Source organism: Haliaeetus albicilla, chromosome 4 (assembly GCF_947461875.1).
Source record: "Haliaeetus albicilla chromosome 4, bHalAlb1.1, whole genome shotgun sequence".
In the NCBI taxonomy this organism is placed as follows: domain Eukaryota; kingdom Metazoa; phylum Chordata; class Aves; order Accipitriformes; family Accipitridae; genus Haliaeetus; species Haliaeetus albicilla.
In genome coordinates, this window is record NC_091486.1 from 13,078,455 (window position 1) to 13,100,785 (window position 22,331).

Genomic DNA, 22,331 nt, shown 5'->3' on the forward strand with positions numbered 1-22,331 from the left:
AACACAAGTCTAGATCAAGGAGATTCTATCCCAGCACAAAAACATCCAACACATAAGCCACAAGAATAAACAAAATCCCTGGTCTTTTCTTGTTTAAGCTAATCAGACTGATTCATTATTTTCCTGTCACCAGTTGTTTATCTCAGGTTTGAGCTAATTATTCATCCATTTCTAAAAGTATATAAAAAGAACAATAGTCCAACAAGTACAAGTCACCCTATTTACTCACCAATTCATTTCCTTTCAACCTTTCCAGAGTTCAAACACAGGAAGCGTGCAAAAATCCTGGGTTAAGTGGCAGAACTTTTTGAATAATTACTAAAAAGAAACCCTGTCCACACAGATCACTTTCAAAGGATAATTAAAAGGAAATCATAAATGACAAAATGTTAAAGTATTTATAGCACTAGACAGAGGGCCACAGGTGCCATAAAGCTGATCGCCAGAAACAGAGTTTCCAGGTTACATTTTAATTAAGAAAACATTCACATATATGTCAATGTGAAACAAAACATTCCAAAATTTAGTATCTTACATTTTCCAAATCTAGTTTGCTAATATGCAATAGCATTATTATTATTTATTTAGCCTATCCCCTACTGCCTCACAAAGGCAAAACTGATTTTGGAAGTGAAAAGCTTGCATGATATGCAGAACACGTACTGTATACATTCCTTCCATTAACATACTTTTGAATGAAGCTTTTTTATGCCACCAGTGAAATTCCCCAAACTTGGTGTCCCTATATACATTTCACTGCATTGATATAACCCATTTCCTCCCATATTCTTTTGTGTCCTCCATTTAAAAAAAAAAAAAGTTTAACCATCAAGTGAAAAATGTCCACAGGCATCTTACACTGCTTTATTTAAAAAAAAAAAAAAAAAAAAAAAAAAGCCCCATCCAGACAGCTTCTTTTGGAGAACAGCTTTACATTCCTGAGAGTGAATAGCTGTTGGAACAAGACTGCCTCTAAATGTTCCAGGACTTGTCAGACATTGTAATCAGGGGACTTTCCCTGTGGTTGTCGCAGTCGAATTTGTAAGGTAGAAAACGCTCCCACAGTCACATGAAAGAAGAGCTGCCACAGGTTGCGCAGTTCATACAGATACATATTACACAGACAAATTAACCCAAAAGTCAGGAAGGATTTGGCATTCCTCCAGCCCGTGTAGTATACAAACAGGTAACACTGTCAGGAAATAAAAAAGAAATCAGATTACCGCGTGGAAAATAACTTCCACTGAAGAAATTCTATCTGGTCATTGAGAAGTTACAAACCCGAAACCAGTAAAAGTCTAAACCAAACATGTAAGAACAGTATCAATTTAGCAGTGGTGGAAGGGTGAAAAGTACCTGACATCAATACAAGGTTACATTTTGCTTCCATTAAACCCTCTCTGAGAACAATTCTTTCATAATAATTGATTACAACCTGCAATAACGAGTGGGCCATGACTAAGGAAAATGAACATTCCTGGCAACCTCTGGTCAAAATACTCTCTGTTCCACCCGAGCAATGGAGAAGGAACAAGAGCCCGTGTTAAGTCGTCTTCAGGCAAACCAATGGGAAGGACATGGAAAATACCAGGGCCCTGCAGCTGGGATTACTCAGCACAAGGCAATCCCCCAGATACCAACTCAGTGTCCTGACAGGGTTAATGCAGAGGATTAACTGGCAGATGCAGAAAAGTCCACAAATAGCCGCTGCCCTTTTTCAGCTGGTGCAAGACGGATCGCATTTGGAGAGAAATACACAACAGCTCTACTGTAATTCTACCATGTTTCAAGGGCCAGTTTCTGCACGCTGTGGTGTAACACAGAATGTCAGGACTGCCCACAGTTCCCTTCTCTGCCTTCTTCCTACTGCAACTGGAAATCTGGTCGAGTCTCTCGCCTCTGTTTTCATCTCTAAAAGGACATAGCTTATATGTACACATTATTTTTACTTCTGCTATTGTTCAAACTACTTCCTTGACTTATAAAAAAAAAAATTGTTTGCCCCCCCTCTGGATTCTAGCCACTTCTGTCTGCTGAAGAAAGTTTTTGCTGTGCTTCAAGGTAGATAACATCACTTGGGCTTACTTTGTATTCCAAATCTGTTCCCCGTGGATCTATAACCTGGTCACACAAATTTTTTAACAGCATCCATCATCAGATTATCTAAGTGTCATTTCTGTTCTTCCTGGGCATTTGCCACATTTTATCAGTCAGAGAAACTCTACTTAAATTTTTTCATTTTTCAGGTTCCTCAAAAAAGGGCCAAAGCATTGTACATTTGCAACCAAACAATGCAATTTATTGAGGTTACTTCATATTCTAGTCAAAACTCAACCACTTTCTTATAAAGCATGCGTTTCCACTGTAAGTGTGGCTGAGATTAACAAAGCTACTTGTAATTTCTGGATATCTAAATATCTTCAGAGATGTGAGTACTGACAGTATCAGTAAGCTTTGTATAGGACGTATGTATAGGAATGAAGTATGTCCTTCCTCCAAAGCAAACTTAATCTAGAGATAAGCAATCCATGTTTCAGAATCTAGATGGAATTCCTCTGAACCTGCTTGGCCATTTTGAGCTGAGCAAATGCAACCCACTTGTGATGACAGTTTTACAAATCATATCTAAAAGAGCAATTAGTTGGTACTAGTATCTCAGCAGTAAGAATTCAGATAATTTTCTAGCATTGTCGCCTCCACTGACAACATATGAAGAAGTGTAACTGCTTCCAAGATTAAAGTAAGAGTCAGGATATGCTCCGTCGAAATGATTAATAAATATGAAGGGTTTAAAAACCAAAAATACTATAGAAGTTTAAAAATGTTACTGCAACATGATGTTGAATGACTGTGAATTTTACTGAAGACCTGTTTTATATGAATTCTGAGGCTTATCTTTTCATTAGTCTAGGTCTGAGATGCTAGAAGATTTGCCATTTACAAAACAGAGCACCAGTCAAAAGGCCAAAGCACTGTGGTTTTAACACCTCACTATAACAACTGCTGTTACACAGTTCCTGAGGGGTTATTTTCTTCTATTAAAGGGAAGTGTTAGCATGGCAATTACTGAGCATGCTTTTATGTAAAAGGCTCCTCTGTGCTACTTCAGAGAAGATTTATTATTTTCTTTTAATAAATGTTAAGAAATGACTGAAGACTCAGCTCCTGACACTTTGCACTTTGGGTACAACTGAGACAGTTGTTACTTTTGTACACTTCCTTCTTCAGAAGAGACTAGAAACCATGGAACAACACTAGACATGTCAGCGAGCCTAAAACATCATATTCCTTGCAAGTCCTATTTTCTGCCTGCACACCTAGGTTACAAACATTTTCTTGGAAACTAAAAACACGCTGCTATGTTGTTATTAACTGAATGAGACAATACAGCATTATGGACACCTTGTGGGTGAATGACAATGAGATGTGCTGTCATGCAACATATGGAATTAATCTCCCCAACTCCTAAGTGTGGCAAAAGAACATCAGAACATGCCAGAGAACTGACAGCCCTCTTAGTTATGAAAACCAACCAATTACATATTGTAGGAATGACACTAGAACGTGCGGAATAAGAGTCTCACCAGATATATTTTGAGTATTAAGAAAAAGCCTACATTGCAAGCTGCATGGGTTCTTTCTTTAAAACAGCTCTATTCAAGTCAGACAGTGGGGGAAAGACATATGTCCTTATGTCTCAATGCACAGGCATGAATACTTCATAAAGAATAAGGTTTCTAATTTGGGAGAGGGAAGAATGTGTATTTTTCACACAAAAAAGAATGGAGGAGCTCCACCTTATCTGATATGTAACGGATTATTGGCATGGAAAATTAACACCAATCTGAAGAATTATTTAAGGCAGAAGCTGATGAAAAGTCAACAAGCGGTGAAGAACACAAGTTGTACTGTGACATTTTGCTAGAGATAAGTTGTAGAGAATGGAGATTACAGGCAACCTGGACAAAAGGCTGACTATTAGAAAGGCTGATATAAAAGGAAAATCCTGAGACATTATTTTATTTTATGGTCTGACACTGCGCTAGACATTGGCACATGGGAAGAAGTAGAAACTGCATACTCCACAAGTGCAAGAGATTAAAAGTCAAAAAAATTATAACAGCAGCAATTGAGCATGACAGACATCATAGTCATAGCTAAACGTGACAGCAGTGTCACTGAATGACAAATGCTAACGGGCACAAGAATACCTCACTACAAACTATATAGGAAAGTCAAATCCAGATGCAGAAACGGAAAACCTACAGACATGACATGCAATGTGAAGTATCAGACAGGAGAAGGAAAACATAGTGGAAAGTGGCTGAAAGCTTTAGGAAGAAGATGCACAATAATGTATGAAGTGAGGAAAAATCTGGGTGTGGTGCCTAGGTATTACTGTATTTACTTCAAATCTTTCCAAAGGAAAGAAGCAGTAAGGCATTTGTTCAGATGGTTAAGTTTGCTTGAACTATGAAACTACTACTTTAAGGAAATGATATAACCTCCACTGCTTGTGACTTTCGAGATTAATTGTAAGCTTCAGACAGAAAAGTACACCAAATCTTGTAATCAACTAACTGGAGAAAAATGCCAGCAAACAGAAGCTCTTTATATCAATCTACTGTATGATAGCTTATGATTAATGAAATAAAATAGAGCAGAAATTATTTTTATAATTGCCCTATTCAAGTATCTGTGACATTTAAGAAAACATGATGACATTTATGCATGACTGGGTAATGTTTCTAAACTCTAGTGAATTATGCAAGCATAAGAACACACCTGGTACAAACAAGCAGCTGTTCCAAGAAAAAATGCGATAACATAGCTGAAATCTTCACCTTCATTCTGTGAAAATAAAACAAAAAGCCATGTTTTACAATGTTTCAGTGAAATACCAGGTATTTACAGTATGAAAGTTATTTATTATTGTATGTTACAACAGCCTCACATAGAAATTTATAGTAGTTCCTATACTATGCTAAACCAAAAGTGTTAGCACTAATCATTGCTTACTTATATGTCTGGCAAAAAAACACTGTGATCTGGAATCTGACCAAAAAGTTTATTTGCAACACACAACTAAAGCTGCGATTTTCAAAAGCCTTAAAAGAAGCCCAGCTCTAACACTAGATACTTACCTTCTCCAGATGCCTTTGAAAACTCAAGTCTAAACACTGGTAACTACCTTTAACATCAGCTTTGCAGAATTGTGCCTTCCTCCAGCTTCACAAAATGGAAACGAGATAAAAGGCAAAGACACATACTGGCCACTAGGGTGTGGTAAAATTCCACACAGAGAATAACGCAGGCAGCTCTGCGTTCATGGCAGTGAGAACAAACGAAAGCAGATTAATTTATCAGAGGGAGATTATTGGAAAATTCAGTTTTCTTGAAGGAAAGGACAGAAAAATTTACATGAAGTGATAGATCTTTCTACTATGTGTTTAAAAAAACAAAACAAAAAAAATTCCTTCTAACTTATTCAAACGGGTTGTTAAGTTTCTATAGAGCTGAGCAGAATAAATTTACATGCTCAGTGATTATTCTAACTGCATTTCAAACAAACATCTGCAACGATCAAAAACTTTCCCAGGAAAACAATGGGTACTCATGCAAATGTTCTTCCTTGAAAGTGAGTATCATTCTGAGAAGAAGGTGGTCCATTTGGAACTACAACTTCTTTCTGCTCAGAGTACGTTCAGTGTGAAGCATTTCCATCTACGGTGTTGGCTAGGAAAAAGTTTGTATGTCTGCACATAAAACTTACCTACACAATGCAGTATGCTCCTGAACTGTATGTAAATCTTTGCCTCAGTGCCACTGCGTATTTACTGGAGTATAGCTACAGAATGTAACAGAGTTTTGGTAACACCCAAATAAAAACACTGATTATAAAGGAAACACTAATTCAGAGAGAAGCTTTTGAATTACTTCTCAGAAGAAGTTCCATTAATCACGCTTTGGATTATTTCTCCCTAAACCTTGTAGATTTTTGCATAGTAAAGTAAATTAAGGGATATTTTAATGGATTTTTAGTATGCCTCATTTGTCAGAAATGAAAAAATATCTTCCATCTGTACTGCCATCTATTACCTCCAGATGCAATAACATATATAATAAAATTAATTGGCTGTCCTATCATCACTTAAATAGGTTAGTCTAACATTGGCATTCCTTTTTAAAAAATCAGCTGCAGAAAGGTAACAAAACAAGTTCTAGAAACATTACACTAAGTGGTAGAAATCTGTTCAGTTCTATTTGTACTACAGTGTACTTGAAATTTATTCCTATTTATAAACTGAGAGAATTGTGCATATCACAGAAAACTCTAATTAGGGATAAAGTAGAGAGTATGTTCACTATTTTGTTCTTGTTTTTTGTTAAAAAAAAAAAAAAAAAAAAACAAACAAACAAACAAAAAAAAAACTCAAAAGAAGGACCTAGCATGAAACACTTTCATTAACCCTGTTCATCTCTTCCTTAGTCTTCAGGAAATGCTGAGACCTCAAACATTACTGCTTTATTAAATCTTTACATGTATCAATAATTATGTAAGACAACTGGAATACAGTTGTATCATCTTCTTTACCTCACTCCCCTAAGAAAATCCATTAGGTATCAAAAGCATTGCCGTTATAAAGTCCATATATAAGTTTGAATAAAAAGATTCTCTATTAGCCAAACAGGAAGATTCCCGTTTTCTTTCAGAAAACTTCCACAGGGTTTTTAGTTTCTACCTCCACCACCACAACAGTAGAGCCATTTAATGTTAAGTCTTTTTTTTTTTTTTGTGGTAACACACGTGAACTTTCTGTGCATGCTTGCAAGCACTACCAGCATATTCACTTGAATTGCTTGAAATCATTAACCACTATTATTTTCATTGTAGCAATGAGAATACAACTAGCACAAGAAATGGAATAGAAAGAAACTGAAAGGCTACGGGGAGGGTCAGAGCAAAGAGTTCACATAAACAAATAAATGCTTGTTGACGACGGGGGTGTTGTTGTTTGGGGGGGGTAGGAGAAATCATTTAACGGTCTTCCTTACATTGATCCTTTCAGCACACAAAGAGAAATAAGCATCCTACTTAAGAAGGTTTATTAAAAACAAACAAACAAAAACTAAAAAAGGTTTCTAAAAAACAATTTTACAGAACTTGTTTAAAGATCCCTGCTCTGTGGACCTTTCAAAAAAAATTGGGCAGATTTTCAAAGCTGTTCATCATTTCTGTCAAGTGTTTTTAAATAACATCTATTAAAATTAAACGTCTCATATCTTGGCATAAATTTAGAAAACAGAACATTATGTTCACATACTCACTGCTACCAAAGTACCTACGAAGGAGTTGGCCACCCACCTTCTACTGCTTTTGAAACAGCCTCAATGAATGATGCATCACACTCAGGAAGGATGCACAGATCACAAACAATATAGGTTTCATAAACAGAGGTCTGACCTCACAAACAGTATTTCTGAAAATAAAACTGGCAAGACTTAGTTCATATAGCAAGCATCTTCTAAGGTGATATTATGATTGCTAAACATGTACAATACCTGGAGAAGACTTTCTATGGCATGAAAGCCACGAATTAAATTCAAAGCCCCACATAACAGACTAAGCACAAATGAGACAATCCCTGGCAGAGTGACAGGTTCCAGACGCTGATGAGGAGCTGCAAAGCAGAAGATCACAGAAAGATATCAAAGGTCAAAGCAACATCTTTAGAAATTTAGTAAAATAGTAATCTCATTTTTCAGTGGTTTCAAGCTCAAGAAGAGATCATGGAAGCAAACCACAAAATGTCCATCTTTTTTAATAAAAAGAAGAAACATTTTAAATATTTCAACACAAGGTTTAACAAAATGTATACTTTCCTTCAATTCACATATACAATTGTCTTATTATATTTAGTCTTTAACTCAATACATTCAGGTTAATCAGTATGGTACTGAAAGCTGCTCAGACATTCCAGGAAATCAATGGCAAATGATGCACTTGCTAGTGAAATTTGTCCACAATTAGTAGCCAGCTAATAAGTCACATACTTAAGAGCTCCTCGCACAACCTCCACTTTTCTTTAACACTAATGCATTAGCAGAGCTATTGAGACTGATTTAGCTTGTTTGCTGAATGGAACACTATAAGGCAAAGCTATTACAGTCCCCTACCTTAAAAAATACAGCCAGTGAGTGCTACCAAAGAAACAAATAAAAAGACGGTTCCAAAACTAAGCTAGTAGCTATATTACGACCTTATACAGACCTTCCAGTTAGTGCTTAGAAGTCTCTTACAAAACACATTAAAATCAAAACACACTTTCCTTCCATGCACGCCCACTCTTTCAGGCTTATCTAGGGTCACAAGTACATAACAGTTATGTATGTTCCTCATTACTGTCCCTTTCCATAATTAATAACAGAAAGCAGATATAAAAAACAATGCAAAACTCTTAACAGTCTAGGCAACACTGGGAAAATAACAGGACTACTGAGCCATACTTAAATCATTCTGTTCAAATCAACGAAGTGTAAAGATGTGAACAATGAGGTTAATGAACTGTAACATTAATAGAGAGAGGGGTGTCAATCCCAGTTGTTTGCATTGCACAGATCCAGGAAAAAGGCTTTCCAAACAGTTTATGAAGTTACAGAACCTAAAGAAAAAACGACAAAAGCTATTTCACATTGATAAGTAGACAGGGCTGTCTAATTATGAGTGTGTGTTAACTTAAAAATAAAACACAAAACTAGTTCAGTTAACTCATTTATGCTGAATTTAATAGTGTAAGGTTGGGTTTTTTTAAAACAAAAGCATAACCCATGTTTAACTTACAGAGCTTATTGCTTTTCTAACTGTAGTGCATATTAGGGGAATACTACCAGCAACCACTCAGTTAAGGTTAGATATGCTAATTGCATACCAAACCATTCTTTTTCAGTGACTTGTAACTGGTTGGTTTGTTTTATTTTAAACCATCTCATCTAGAGAGTGGCAAAAAGCTTAAGGTCTATGTGACTATTTTTAGCTAAAAGTAATTGCATTTCATTAACTGGTGGATAAAATTAGTTCACTGCTCTCCATGGACAGCTCTCCAGACAATCTCATTTTCCCCATGCATCAGGGTAACTTTAAAATATCATGTGTTAAAACAGTATTTAAAACACCTCTTTGAGAACTATGGGGGAAAAAGTAAAGAGTCTTGTCAGCTAAATCAAGACAGTCTATGAAGGATCATAAAATACTAACTTTTCTCTCTTACTAAAATATGAAAACAAATCCAAAAACTTTAGAGGACACTGCATGCCACTACTGATGTCATTAAGCTCTCCAGGGCTTAATAAGTTTTAGTGTTACAATCAAAGCAACAAGAGTCATTTAAATACAAAAAAATAAAGGCAAAACCAGAAGAACAAAGGAGGAGTGTCACAGAAGAGAGGGTAAAGGACAGCTCACCTTGAGTCAGTACATCCAGAAATGTTAGAAATATAACAATTACCATATCAAAAGTTCTGTAACACAAGCCAAGGATCAAATAAAGCAAAAATTCTGAATTAAAATGTTAAAATTTAAATAAAAATTTAGGAAATTTACACGATGAGAGAAACTGCACTACTTGTAAGGACATTTCTTTAAAAATAAAATGTATAAAAATAAACCATCGAGTACACCATCAAGCAAAAAGTAACTTTGATTTGACAACGGTTCCTTCCTTGGAAAAAGGTCAGAAAATAGTAAATTTATCCTAACTTAAAACATCACACATCAGCATGCTGTCACCCTATTTCTAATGCCTGCCAACACCTACATTCACCTTTGAAGCAAAATTCTATCCATAATCTGCACACCTTATGCTTCACACATTAATAATTACCGCTATTCCTCACTACACAGCACAACTTTCGCTAAAGGAAATGGGCTGCTATTTTGAATTACTTTAACAATAGGCCTAGCACTAGACCTTGGATACATATCCAAGTACAAATATAAGCAAGTAACAGACAATGCTTCATCAGCATAGACAAAACTAATGCATCAAATTCTCCAATACTGTGTAACAAAACAAGATTTGCATCTACCTAACTTCCTAGCTCTGCATGCTATCCAACTTGATTTAACATATTTAATTCACTTATAGCTAGTCATGTTTTTTTACCAGGACAGCATATTCAGGAAATTACACTAGGCCAACCATATCTTTTTGTGAGAATTTGTCCTTAGAGCAAAGGAGAAACTTTGAAGTGTAGCCAACTGAGTGGGTAGCAAACATCGAGAGAAAGTTCTTTTCAAGGGTGGAGAGAAATGATGAATGTAAAGAATTACAATACTATTAGCAGACTTGCTAAAAATGATACTGTTATTCAATAGCATCTAAAATTTGAAGAGCTGAAGAAGGAGCAAAGTGCAAACCTCTCATAATGTACAGCCCTTTGACGGTAAGTTTCTACAGCAATTCAAGGAAGGAAGTGGATAACTGAACAGAGATCTATGGAATTCAGAGGAAAAAGAAAGTTAAAAGTAACTGAAAGAGGGAAAAAGAACAGAAGAAAGTTGACATGGAAAGAAAAGAGGACAACAGAACTGCTTCCGTAAGACAAGTTGTGGAGAAGTAGGTAAAAAAAAATTGGAAGATCATCTGCCTATTATTGTTTAATTTTACTTTATAGTAAAAAGGGACATGGTCCTTACACATTTTAATTTAGGGCCATATGATCTTCCAACACTTTTTCTCAGAAAAGTGATAAAAACCTCACCTCCCACTACATGGACAACTTTAAAAATACAGCCAATTTTTACACAGGCCGAATTCTCTCATGTTCATTGTTTTTTCTTTTTCCAATTTCAGGAAGTTTGAATCTAGACAATTTTCAGAGTTAACCATTTGCCACTACTGCCACCACAACCTCTTCCACCAGCCAGAATTACACTAGAACATCAAGAGGTAATAACAACGTAACCATCAAAAGCGGCAAAAGAATGGTATCACAGCATTACATACCTTTAAAAACAGCTGACACATATAAGCAGTAGATGATTAAAGGCATGTACAGTGCTGCTTAAAAGATTCCACTCTTCTAAACAATTTAACAATCTTCACACTCTTCCTTTATTTATTTTCCAGAATCTCTCTCTAATACTGTTAAATTGCAAATAGAGAGATTGTAAGCTATTTCTACGCTGTCTCATAGCACCTAGAATTCTCAGGATCAGGGCCCCAGCAGTACAAACAGGGCACCCTAGCGATTTTGTCTGCTTTTCATCTTCAGTAGAAAGTAGGTTTCAATCTTCTAGAGGAACCCTTACGAGCACATGAAGTAATTAGGATAATACACTGGGAAAGAGATCTTTTTTTATTTTTATATATATATATATAAACTGCACAAAATTAAGCTGATCTCTTGTACTACAGAATGTAGCAAGTGTTTAGATTTATGATTCCAGTTTTCACCCTGACACTGTGAACGGCATTGGTGGATGTCTGCCCAGAATAACTAGCCTTATAGACAGAGGTACTTTAGGAAAAAAAAGGGAAGATATTAACTAATTAAAATCAACACTTTAACCTTTTCTTCTATTTATGATATTGCTTCACTGACTTAGAAGACTGAAATCAGATTATGTCAGTTTCACGTGTGGAGTCCACATATTAGTGCAAGGACTTGGTGAGTTTTAAGTTTTCTGTCCTGTTGGGAAACTTCTAAAGGTGGGCCTCAAACCAATTCAGAGCATTCGCTTAATAGCACAAACCTTTAACCCAGTTCAACCACACAATTCCATATTTACCTCGGACATGAAACAAATTAAAGTTTTAAAAAATTGAAGACTACTTAAATGAATGTGGCAAGTATATACATAATTACTATTATTAACATCGTACACAAGGCACAGCTCTTTGGATTTTCACCGCCACAGATGCTTCCTAAAGTGATGCTTCTCCCTCCAGCTGCTCTAACTCTTGACACTGCTCTTAGCTTATGTCATCACTGGGTCTTACTGGGCGGAAATAATAAAAATTTTCATAAATCTTAAAAGGTCAGAAAAAGAAGATCATCTTGTTAAGTGCTCATCTTCATTTGCTTATTTTCATGCGGATTTTTTTTTCCTTCAATAAAGCAGTCCATTGAATAGACCCATTTCTATCTCTGAGAGCCTTGGGAAGATAACGCATTTTGAGTAAAGGATGAAACAGACATCTAAGCTAAGACATGTGTAAGCTCATGTCAGCTTTATGCTTTATGAACACTATGGTGAAAAAGCTTTTTTTAAAGAAAAAAAAAATCAAAGATTAATTCTACTACCCTGCATCTGTCTCATTTAAGAATGCAAAAACTAAAGCCTGAAACTTACCTGCAGATATCTTACCAGTACCCTTATATTCCGCCACAGATAAATGTGCAAACCCATTAGCTGAACCAAGTTCTGACACAGAAATTTGATAAGGTGGTCTCAGTTTGATTTCTGTCTGCATGTCAGCAAGATTCATCTTTGTTGACAAAGAACGTGTGTTGTTATATCTCTGTTTGGTCCTCTGAATGAAATTATCTGTATAAAATTTAAAATAAAAAGGTATATCCTTATGGGCTTTTGTTAATTAAATAATCCAAGACCATGCAGCTTTATGTACTACATACTTCACAAATTGAAATATATTGTTTGAAATGCTTGTATTTATCTTGGAATTTTTAATACTATTTCTGGTTTGTGACTTATACATCATGGGCTATTTAATTCTGCAGTAAAAAAAAATTTAAGCTCTAGAAATCTAATTACTTAATAACTGTGAATAAACTAATGACTTTTCACTGCATGAGACTGAATGCATTGCTAATACAATGGATTTACTGCATTTATTCTAGCTTTTCTGTTAGTTTACTGAATACCCTTACAAAAAAAATTAACTCCTGCATTCAAGTATAAACTTACCTGAGTATGAAACTTGCTTGCAAAATGTTCAAGCAGAGAAAATTAATACTGTATTATACACATACAAAGACTGTAACAGACCTACACTCTAACTTAACAAGTAGCTGAAGAAAGAAGGCATTAGGGGAGGAAAAAAAAAAGAAAGAAAAAAAAAAAAAAGAATGTGCCGAGAAATCTTCATAAGGAAGACAACAATGTTATACAGAAATTGTTCAAAATTGCCTGACTAAATTATAGACAGGAATTAACCAACTGGAATATCATCCCCCATATTTCTAAAACTGCAGTTCTTTTTGTTCTAATGTGTTTTACAAGAATATTTAAAATAAATGCCTAACATATAGTATTAAAGCGACAGATCTTAATGGAATCTGTAAGAGCTGTTACCTGAGATTAGTTGTATTTGGAGCTTGCATGACAAAAGATTAAATGCTTCACTATATCATAGGACAAATAAAAATCTCTCCCTTTCATGTACTGAACAAAAATTATAGCACTGCTAAGAGCAAACATGAAATTGCAGTCTTTTACTTGAGAAATTTATGAAGCTCAAATGCCTTTACAGGTTAAGTATTTCAACAGGTATGAAGTCAAACAACTCCTAGTATTATTAACTAGGAGAAGATGAACTCCAGATTTGGTCACACAAGGCTTAAACCAAAACCTACTGGAATGAACAGAAAGATTATAAACAAGTTTGGATAAAACTCTAGTAGCCTAATTTAATGCCCACAGAAGTATTTCTTTATTGACGCTAACAGGAGTTAAATCAGATTCTAAATCCACCCGAAATACAGCTATAAACTGCCTTGGACATTTTTGTTTTGTGCGCATTAAGTTGCACATCTGTTTAAATATTCATTTGTCTTAGTGTGAGAATCAAGGAAAAAAAAAGTCAGATCCTTACCAAACTCTATAAAACAGTACGGTCTGACAGCAGTATTTGTCTTCATCATATTGTAGGTAGTGATGAACTCTTTCTGAAGCTCATCCAGGAAGCAGAAAGCCAGGACACTGGGATAATTTTCAGTGCACAACATCATATAGCTTACTCCCAAAGAACTTATAAAGCTATAATTGAGACAACAAATTCAAAATTTCAAATTTAAATCCAGGTAATTCACTGCTTCACTAGTCTGATCTTATATTCTATAATCAGAAAAGCAAAAACTGTTCTGCGGTAGCAAGGGAGTTAAAGTTTACTGAAAAGTTCAACACTATTCTAGGAGAAAAACAATTTACTTTTAGGCAATATTTTACTTTAACACCACATTATACAATCATATGAGAAGCTGTGTTATACTATATGTGTATGTATATATACGTGTGTGTATACATATGTATACACTTTCACATACATGGAACAGAAAAATAACATAGAGCTTTTGGGATACAGAAACACAGCAGGTTTGTCCCATAATAGCTTTTCATTCATCTCAAATACAGAATATGTGATCTGGTGCATCACAAAAATGCAAAAACTCATCTTCAGATTGGGGGAGGAGTAGAAGTTCGTTCTTTCTAAAATACGTGAGGAAATAAAACTGTTCCGTAGATTCATCATTATCCAAAGATAGTTGCAAGGATGACCAGAGATGGCAAATAGATAGTTGCAAGGATGACCAGAGATGGCAAATATGAAATTAGAAAGGACAGTTTTCAATATACATATCCCTATTGCATTTAGGCAATTCATTAAATAGAGTTCATATTTACATGACACATTGAAATTTCTTCAAAATCTTGATGGATAACTTACACTATCGAAAGAAATCAAAGACAAAAGTAATAAAAAACATCCTGACTAAGCCTTATGTCTCATTCTTAAAAGTTTCTTTTAAGCTTATCAGTTTACAAGCCAACTACAGCTGAGGATTTAAAAACAACATTAACTGGAAAAATTTAGTCTATACTGGCCCTAATCCTGAGAAATGCTGGAAATTCACATATACCAATGGGAGATGGAGAAGGCTGAGCACTTTCTAGTATCATTCAGGTGGTATACTTTCCACCACTGTAACTTCCACGTTTGCTAGAGGTTAGGATGAAATTACTCACCTCATTTAAAATAGCATATCTAAATTAGAATCAGAATTTAGCTCAGCTAAAGTGCAACTGAATTACCAACTACACACAGGTGTACCTAGTTACCAATACTAAGGAGAAAGGTCACATATAAAGCAAAATTCTGAATAAACAATAGATTCAAAGAATGATTTCATGATAATCCAAGTTTCACACTGCAAATGGAAAAAAGAGCATCTTCTGAATTATTACTTAATCAGTGTCATCATGCAGTACACTATCAAATTGACTAGCTCAAAAAAATTTAGCAATAGTTATTAAAAAAAAAAAGTCAAAACACAAAAGCGTGAAGAGAAAACAAAAAGCATGGTTGTGAAAGTGCTGGATGGAGCAGTAGGATAGGGAAGCTCCATTCAAACATTCAAGACTTTACTACACACTGCCTTCACACTAGAAAAATCATTCCCACCCTTCTCAGTCCCTGTGTGCTGTATGAAATAATTATTAAGTTATGCTTGGGGTTTAGGGCATGTTTTCTCTGAAGTCAACAGAAGTCCTGAAGGTACAATATTGTTTAAATTCGTGTAGAGTAAAAAGAGAAAACAAATGAACAGTAGTTGAACTAGCATGATGAAGAACAAGTCTGGTGATTTTCATGTAAGAAACAACCTTGAAATTTAAAGAAATATTGCTACTAAGTCAAGGACTTCGCTACTTATAAAATATTGTCTTATTTCAAAGTAGAACCTCCACCAAAGTTTGAGTAGCTTTCAAATCTTTCTACAATTTCTCAATTTTAAATTTCTGATACATAAATACTGCCAAGAATTAATCTTAGTTTGATTAATCATTTCTAATGCGAACTGTTAACTCTCTAACTCACAGACAGACACAACCAGAATGTCACAAATATACAAAAGAGAAGCCTTACTTTATATTATACTGCCCAGTTTTCAGAGTACATCTATCGGGAAGCTGAGAAAGTTTCTTTGAGAGCATTTTAAAGTATTTTCTACATTCTTGCATTCCCGTGCTCTGGTCATAATCAGTAGATGCAGACAGTGGGAGTCCATCCCTCACACGGACCACAGAGGCAGATAAAATCATAGACATTGCCAACAGAGTTAACGACAACCTACAACAAAACACAAATCAGGAGGAATCAGAATTAAGGTAAAAGCAAAGACACTGGAGTCAACTGTGATTAATCAAACTTCCCAAGCTCTATACTGGGCTCAGGCTTAAAATGGGGTACAGGGAGGATTTTCAACTATAACCCAGATCAGAGTCCTAACTGAATAGGACCTCTTAGTCTACGTGAACTACAAAGCAGCAGCACATCTGACATCAGTGTCACATTTTCAACTATTTTTATCTGAACTGCCATAAATCCTCACCTAGAGATACTTGTGGAGATTGAAACACTATTATTTAGCCTTAGTACTACTGTAGCACTTGCACCCTTCAAGCTGTGTGTCTTCTCACTTAGACAACAATTATAGTCTAAACAAACAACAATACCTGGAGAGGAAAAACATGTACCTTGAAGATACACCAGATGGAAAAGTGATCCAGGACTTGATCAAGCAATAATATTAATGTGCTTTCATGAAACTGTGTTACTAAGTACCTGCTTAAGTACCCTGACAAACAGAGATGCACACAACTTATGAACTATCAAATAGGAAATCAAGGATCAGGACAGCAAGGAAGGTAATCCAGCTGTCCCAACTCACAAAGCAATTTCTTAAACATGAAATGTCTTTTTTCTTATCTGGGTCTCCATTTTCATTAAATCTCCAAAATGCATCTATCAGTATTACACAAATACTGAGCAGGTTGAAATGGTGCTTGCAAAGCCTACATGCTTTTACTGTATTTAATTTTCATAGCATAATAATTAAAGCTTTGTGGAATATAGTCACTTAAAAAAGAAAAAGTTGTGTATTTAAACATTTCTCGACCAGAAGGAGAAAATTTATAGCAGGCATTTAACAGTATAAACATATAGCCTCCAGACAGTCTTTCAAGTCTGAAGACACATTTTTAAAACCTTCAAGTTCTTCAAACCTTACGTTAAATCAAAACATCCAAAAGTTTAGGAGGATGAGCATTAAAGGAAAGATTACTTATCTGCTAAGTATCAGTACACGAATTTGTCCTCTTACAAGTGGGCGAACTGCTAGAATTTATATGAAGCCAAAAGCAAACACTTCCTCAACTCTTAAAACTGCTCTGCAGACTCCTACCATGTACTACACCTATCACTTAAGAGATTATGAAAAAAATAGATTTTTGCCTCCCTCAGACGATGCTACTCAAGTTCCATACAGTCACAAACTATGAAAGGAAACAGATTTCTGAATACAGCTGAAATATGCTTTCATGTACAATACTGACATGTTTACAGCACCTTTCAAACTATGACATTAAGAGTGCTTTACAAGCCTTACCAACTGAAGGACTGTATTCTGAAAAGTTAGGAATCCAAATTTTCCCAAAATAGCACTGCCTCTTCACAAAAGAGAGGAAACAGCTATTTTTTCCCCGAACTCCCTCCCGTATTTCCCCACTACCCAAAGGTTATATATACATCAGGATTCCTACTGAATACTAATCAATAATCAGGTTTTTCAAGGGTATTTACTCTTCAGAGACAAAGAGGCATATAATAATGAAAACATTGAAAATGTGTTGTAATTTTCAATTTAAGAAATTCATCTTCATCAGCAGTCAAGCTTCAACCTACTTTGAAATGCACCACATTAGCTAAATAAATTGCAAACTAATACCCTCGTATTTTACTTGTATAGCATATCAGATTTTCACCAAAGTCATAACAGCAGCGGAAGCCACTGTTGCCTGTAGTCTGCCGAATACCTTTGGGCTTTTATCAGGTACGCTTGTTATTTCAGCGTTTCACTACAGAATTCCCTATTGTACAAAGTGCTTTGATCAGCTGGACACAAAAACAGAAAACAAAACAACTTTAGGACTTGCTCTAGATGAGCTTGCTGGAGTGAAGCATTCTAGAAATTAAACCCGCGGTTCTAGAAACTTTTACCTATCTCTATTTGAGTTCATGCACATGCTCCCAGCAGGACAATTCCCATAGAATGCACATAGCACCCGCTTTCTTAACTATGCTGCTAACCACATAATCACGGCGGCAGCTCAAGAGCATGACAAAATTGCAGAGGAGCTTTAAATTGTAATGGTTCTCTGACAATAACCACCTCTACCACTTGGAACTCAATCCTGAAAGGGACTTTCGGGAGCTATAGCAATATAAACAAAAGAACAATGATGTGATAGCAAAGTTTAAAATTCCCCTCATTAACTTACCTGCACAAAATGTAATTTCATGGATCTGCATTTCCTCTGATGAAGCGAGTAACTTCATTAGCACCTAACATGAAGAAAGGAACATAACTCCATGTCCTGTTTTAGGAAAAGGTAGCAAATAGGACAGCACTGCAGGAGAAACTCAGAATCCCGTAGCCAGCTCTCAGAAGGAAAAATATTGTTCTGTTCACTTTTTAAATGATCTTCACAGTTAAAGTTCACGTTGAGATATCTGATGAGATAAGAACAAACAGAAAAAGTTAATAAATGTTTTTACTGGCTAAGAACATTCTTCAGCTCTTTTTGTGAGGGCCTGCTTATTGGAAAGGCCCAAACACACACCAGGGAGATAACTCAAGAGGTACTCAAGTAAAACGAAAACTAGAATAATAGAAATGTTAAAATATTTCTATGTTCTTTAAGTGAAGTTGAGGAAGTCCCATCGCTTCAGCCATTTAAAATGGGTAAATATGTTACAGTATATGAGAAAATATGTACAGTACATGAGTAACTCGGAGTAATGCAACCTTTGACTCTGAATCCCATCATTCACCTCATACACTAAGTTTAATTAACCTGTAATTTCCTCTGAGCAGAAACCTGAACACTTCAGCAACGTAATACAACCAACCACAGCTGTATTTCCAAAGCATTAAGATTTTCAATATTCAATCTAAAAATAGTTGCTTTACTCCTACAACTATGGACAAAGAATATAAATATCACTAACAACAGCATGTATGCACAGACAAGAGACAAAGCAAAGGATGAAGACCCCTTTAGAGGTATTCTTTCAATTTTTATGTCTATTCTATAAGTAAATAAATATTTGCATAAATCTAGAACAAAACCATTTACTTTCTTCAAGACTCCTATTTATATTTAGAGAAATTAGGCTCTCTAACAGAAGATAAGTCTCCATTAAAACCTGCCAATTCTCTTAATGTACTATGAAATCACACAAGGTGAAAACTGTGTTTAGATGAACAGTCTTAAGATCACCAGTCAGCTAGGTTTTGTTACCATCATCCTAAAAACCCACCAGTGAAAATATGTACTTTTTCCTCAGCTTCCTAACAGCAGAATCGGAAAGCTATCTAAAAAATGAAGCTAATAAAAGAAAATCACTTTGGTTGCAAGATCACACGTACGTAAAGAGATGTGTAATACACATACTGTAACAGAACATCCAGCCTTACTTGAAAATGTATTAATACAGAAAAAAAGTTTACTAAATCTTCAAAATTAAAGAGCTACGTTACTCAGCTCTCCAAACAATAAGGCTCTACAGAAGGAGCCAAGTGGTAAATTTGATATCGACTTATATAGGTAGAGATTGAAGAAATAACATAAAAATATGGTAGTGGTTTTAGAACTATTTTTAAGTGACTTTTTAAAACATCTATTCAAAACTGCACAAAGTAATTCACCATACCATTACAAATTTCATAGGTTTTCCTCCAAAAATTCTATATCTATCAAACACCTGAAGATGACAAAAGACTGCACTTCCACTACAAATGGTCTATAAATCCATTACAGGTGCAAAGAAATGAACAGGGATTGAATTCGCTATCTCATTCTACGACAGAACTGAGGAGTATCAAATCCAACCAGCACGTGTTAGGCTCATGGGTACCATAGATGGTTCTTCACAAAACATGCAGTTAGCCAGTGGAACTGCTTGTCGCAGGATGCTGTCAATGCTAAAACGTTACATGAATTCAAGAGGCAACTGGAAAACCTCACAGAAGAACTACAAGGGTTATTAAAACTAAAACACTACCCTTTGCTCAGCAAGATTCTGACCCCCAAACGATGACCAACAAGGAGAGTACACCACAGAAGCATCACTCCACGCTTGCTCTATTCTTACATTTCCCTGTGTGCATCTACTTCTGGCCCATCTTTATTGATTTCCCCCCACACTGACACTTCACAGCCCTCCCTGCAAATGAGGGCTGGGAGAACTCATGGAAAAGAGGAACATGGAGAAAGCCGGCCACAGACAGGTAAGAGTCAACCGAAATGGTCATTCCTCTGTTACTGCACCCTCCCTAAAGCTGTTTGGTTTATCATACACATCAAACTCCACTGCTTTCACAAATAGGAATCATCACATGTGGCTTTGGTTTCATTTCCTCCCACGAGTGGGAAATCTCAGATGATGGAAACCAGAGCCTGTTTTACTGTACCTTTTTTTTTAACACATATTCAATTATCATCTTGCTTATTTTTGTGTTATGATGGTACTTGATCCTGAGGCAGCATGTAGAAAAGTCCTAGAAAGCGGTATACGTTCCAGTCTTTTCTAACGAATCAGTCTTCCAACTTGTGATCTCACAGTAATTGTTTTATACGCATCTGACATCTTCTCATAACTTTTTTTAGACATGTTTGAAAGTGACCTGTGAATATGGTTTGCTCAGGATACTTCAATTTTTCAAAAACAGTCAAGCTTCACAAAAATTGAAAGAGATTCTAAGCAGATCTAGTGTAACAGCAAGCCGACCCTCCTGCACCTGCTGGCCTTCAGCCAGCCAGCCACCAGGTTACTGAAGCCATTTCTTGCCAGGCTGTCTGCCTCTCATGGTAACCTTCCATAAAATATAAAATTGGGAAGGGGTTGCAAGCCGCACACCTGCTTGACGCAGAAGGAAGATAAAGTTTCTGTGCTTACTTTGAGACTACATCATAGCGTTGGACAATTTATTGCCCCCGCTTTTGAGGGCTGTGACAGCTGCCCAGCATACTTCAGAAACGCGTGTTACAAACTAAAGCACTACAGAAGGACGCAACAAATAAAGCCACTTTGACATCATCAGGTATGATCAGACAAGGAAATAATCCTAAACCACAGGCCCATATAATCCCTCCCATAAAGCAGAGGAAAAGCACACCCTGGAAACAGCATCAAGACTCCGACTCAAACTCAGGGAACGGAACAACCTGCACCCCAGTTTGGGAACGTGACCCTTCCACCTACCACCTACGTACACGGCGGCTTCCCGACGATCGTTTGCACTGTTCGCAACGGCAGCCGGAGCGGGAAGAGGCAAGGCGGCTACGGACTTCACAGCGGGTTCGCGCCGCTTTAGACCGCAAAACTTGACACAAACGCGCCGCTGCCTGCACCGACGCCCAGGAGAACGGCAGGTCCCTGCTACGGCAGGCTTCAGCTACCGACCTGCACCGACCCCGAGGCCCCAGCTGCCGCCGGCCGCCTCCTCCACCCCGCCCGCTGCCGGAGACCAACCCCCGGGTGACAGAGCTGGAGGCAGCCGGCGCACCCCTCTCTCACCCCGCCTGAGGAGCAAACGCAGGCGACCCTGCGGCTCCAGCCGCCGGCCTGCCGCCCTCCACCGGCCCGGGAGGCGGAGAAACCGCCGACGAGTCGCTTCCCTTCGCTTCAAGGGACCAAACCCGCGCCCACCGCGGGGGCCCTGAGGTGCTCCGGCTGCCCCCCTCGCCCCTTCCCCCTCCCCGGGCCTGGAGCTGAAGGAGGAAGGCTGGCGGCAACCGAGACCCCGGCCCGGGGAGACCGGGCAGACGCAGGGCCCTGCGGCAGCACCTTCCGCCACCGGCCCGGCCCGGCCCGGCCCTGGCGCCGGCAGGCCCCGGGCGGGCAGCCCGCGTCGCCTGGCAACGGCACCGCGGGGGAGGGGCTCCAGCTGGAGCCTGGCTCACCGGAACAGGCGGCGGGAACGGCGGCGGCACCGACGCCCGGCCACGGCGGCCGCCTCCCGCCAGGCATTCTGGGTACTGTCCACGTCTGCCCCCGCCGGCGGGGGAGCGCCCCTCACGTGACGCGGACGCGGACGCGCCATTGCTCCGCGGGCGGAACGGGGCGGGGCTCGGCCGTCGCCATGGCGACACGGCGGGTCGGGCCGGGTCGGTCGGGTCTGCCCTGCCCGCGGGTGGCTCCGCGCCGCGGCCGTGGGTCGGTGTGGCCGCGCTGGTGCCGCTCCCTCGGGGGGCCTCCAGGCTGCGGGGCGGCCCCGGTGCCGCACCTGAGGCGCTGCTTCCTCAG

At 37.8% G+C, this 22,331-nt stretch overlaps 1 protein-coding gene across 3 annotated transcripts; it reads right to left on the reverse strand.

Annotated features, from left to right (window-relative positions):
* Window positions 1–206: 206 nt before the first annotated feature.
* On the reverse strand, window positions 207–22,089 carry SEC22A (SEC22 homolog A, vesicle trafficking protein). 3 transcript variants are annotated; one of them, XM_069780959.1, is made up of 8 exons: window positions 21,989–22,089; window positions 18,302–18,533; window positions 15,888–16,091; window positions 13,839–14,002; window positions 12,356–12,550; window positions 7,564–7,682; window positions 4,786–4,851; window positions 207–1,192 (listed from the first exon to the last, which is right to left on the reverse strand). In XM_069780959.1, the coding sequence occupies exons 3-8, from the start codon at window positions 16,067–16,069 to the stop codon at window positions 992–994; spliced, it is 927 nt and encodes a 308-aa protein (XP_069637060.1). In that variant the 5' UTR covers window positions 16,070–16,091; window positions 18,302–18,533; window positions 21,989–22,089; the 3' UTR covers window positions 207–991. The 3 variants fall into 3 exon arrangements, with proteins under 3 accessions (XP_069637060.1, XP_069637061.1, XP_069637062.1); XM_069780960.1 differs by lacking the exon at window positions 21,989–22,089 and adding an exon at window positions 21,603–21,711; XM_069780961.1 differs by lacking the exon at window positions 21,989–22,089 and adding an exon at window positions 21,299–21,431.
* Window positions 22,090–22,331: the final 242 nt, after the last annotated feature.

What these genes read in the sequence shown, in the direction of transcription:
- SEC22A (XM_069780959.1), bottom strand. Translation starts at nt 16,069, where the DNA reads ATGTCTATGATTTTATCTGCCTCTGTGGTCCGTGTGAGGGATGGACTC. An exon ending in ACTGGGCAGTATAATATAAA is followed by an intron (nt 14,003 to 15,887) that starts GTAAGGCTTCTC and finishes TCTCAATTATAG; the next exon opens with CTTTATAAGTTCTTTGGGAG. An exon ending in CAGCTGCTTGTTTGTACCAG is followed by an intron (nt 1,193 to 4,785) that starts GTGTGTTCTTAT and finishes ATTTCCTGACAG; the next exon opens with TGTTACCTGTTTGTATACTA.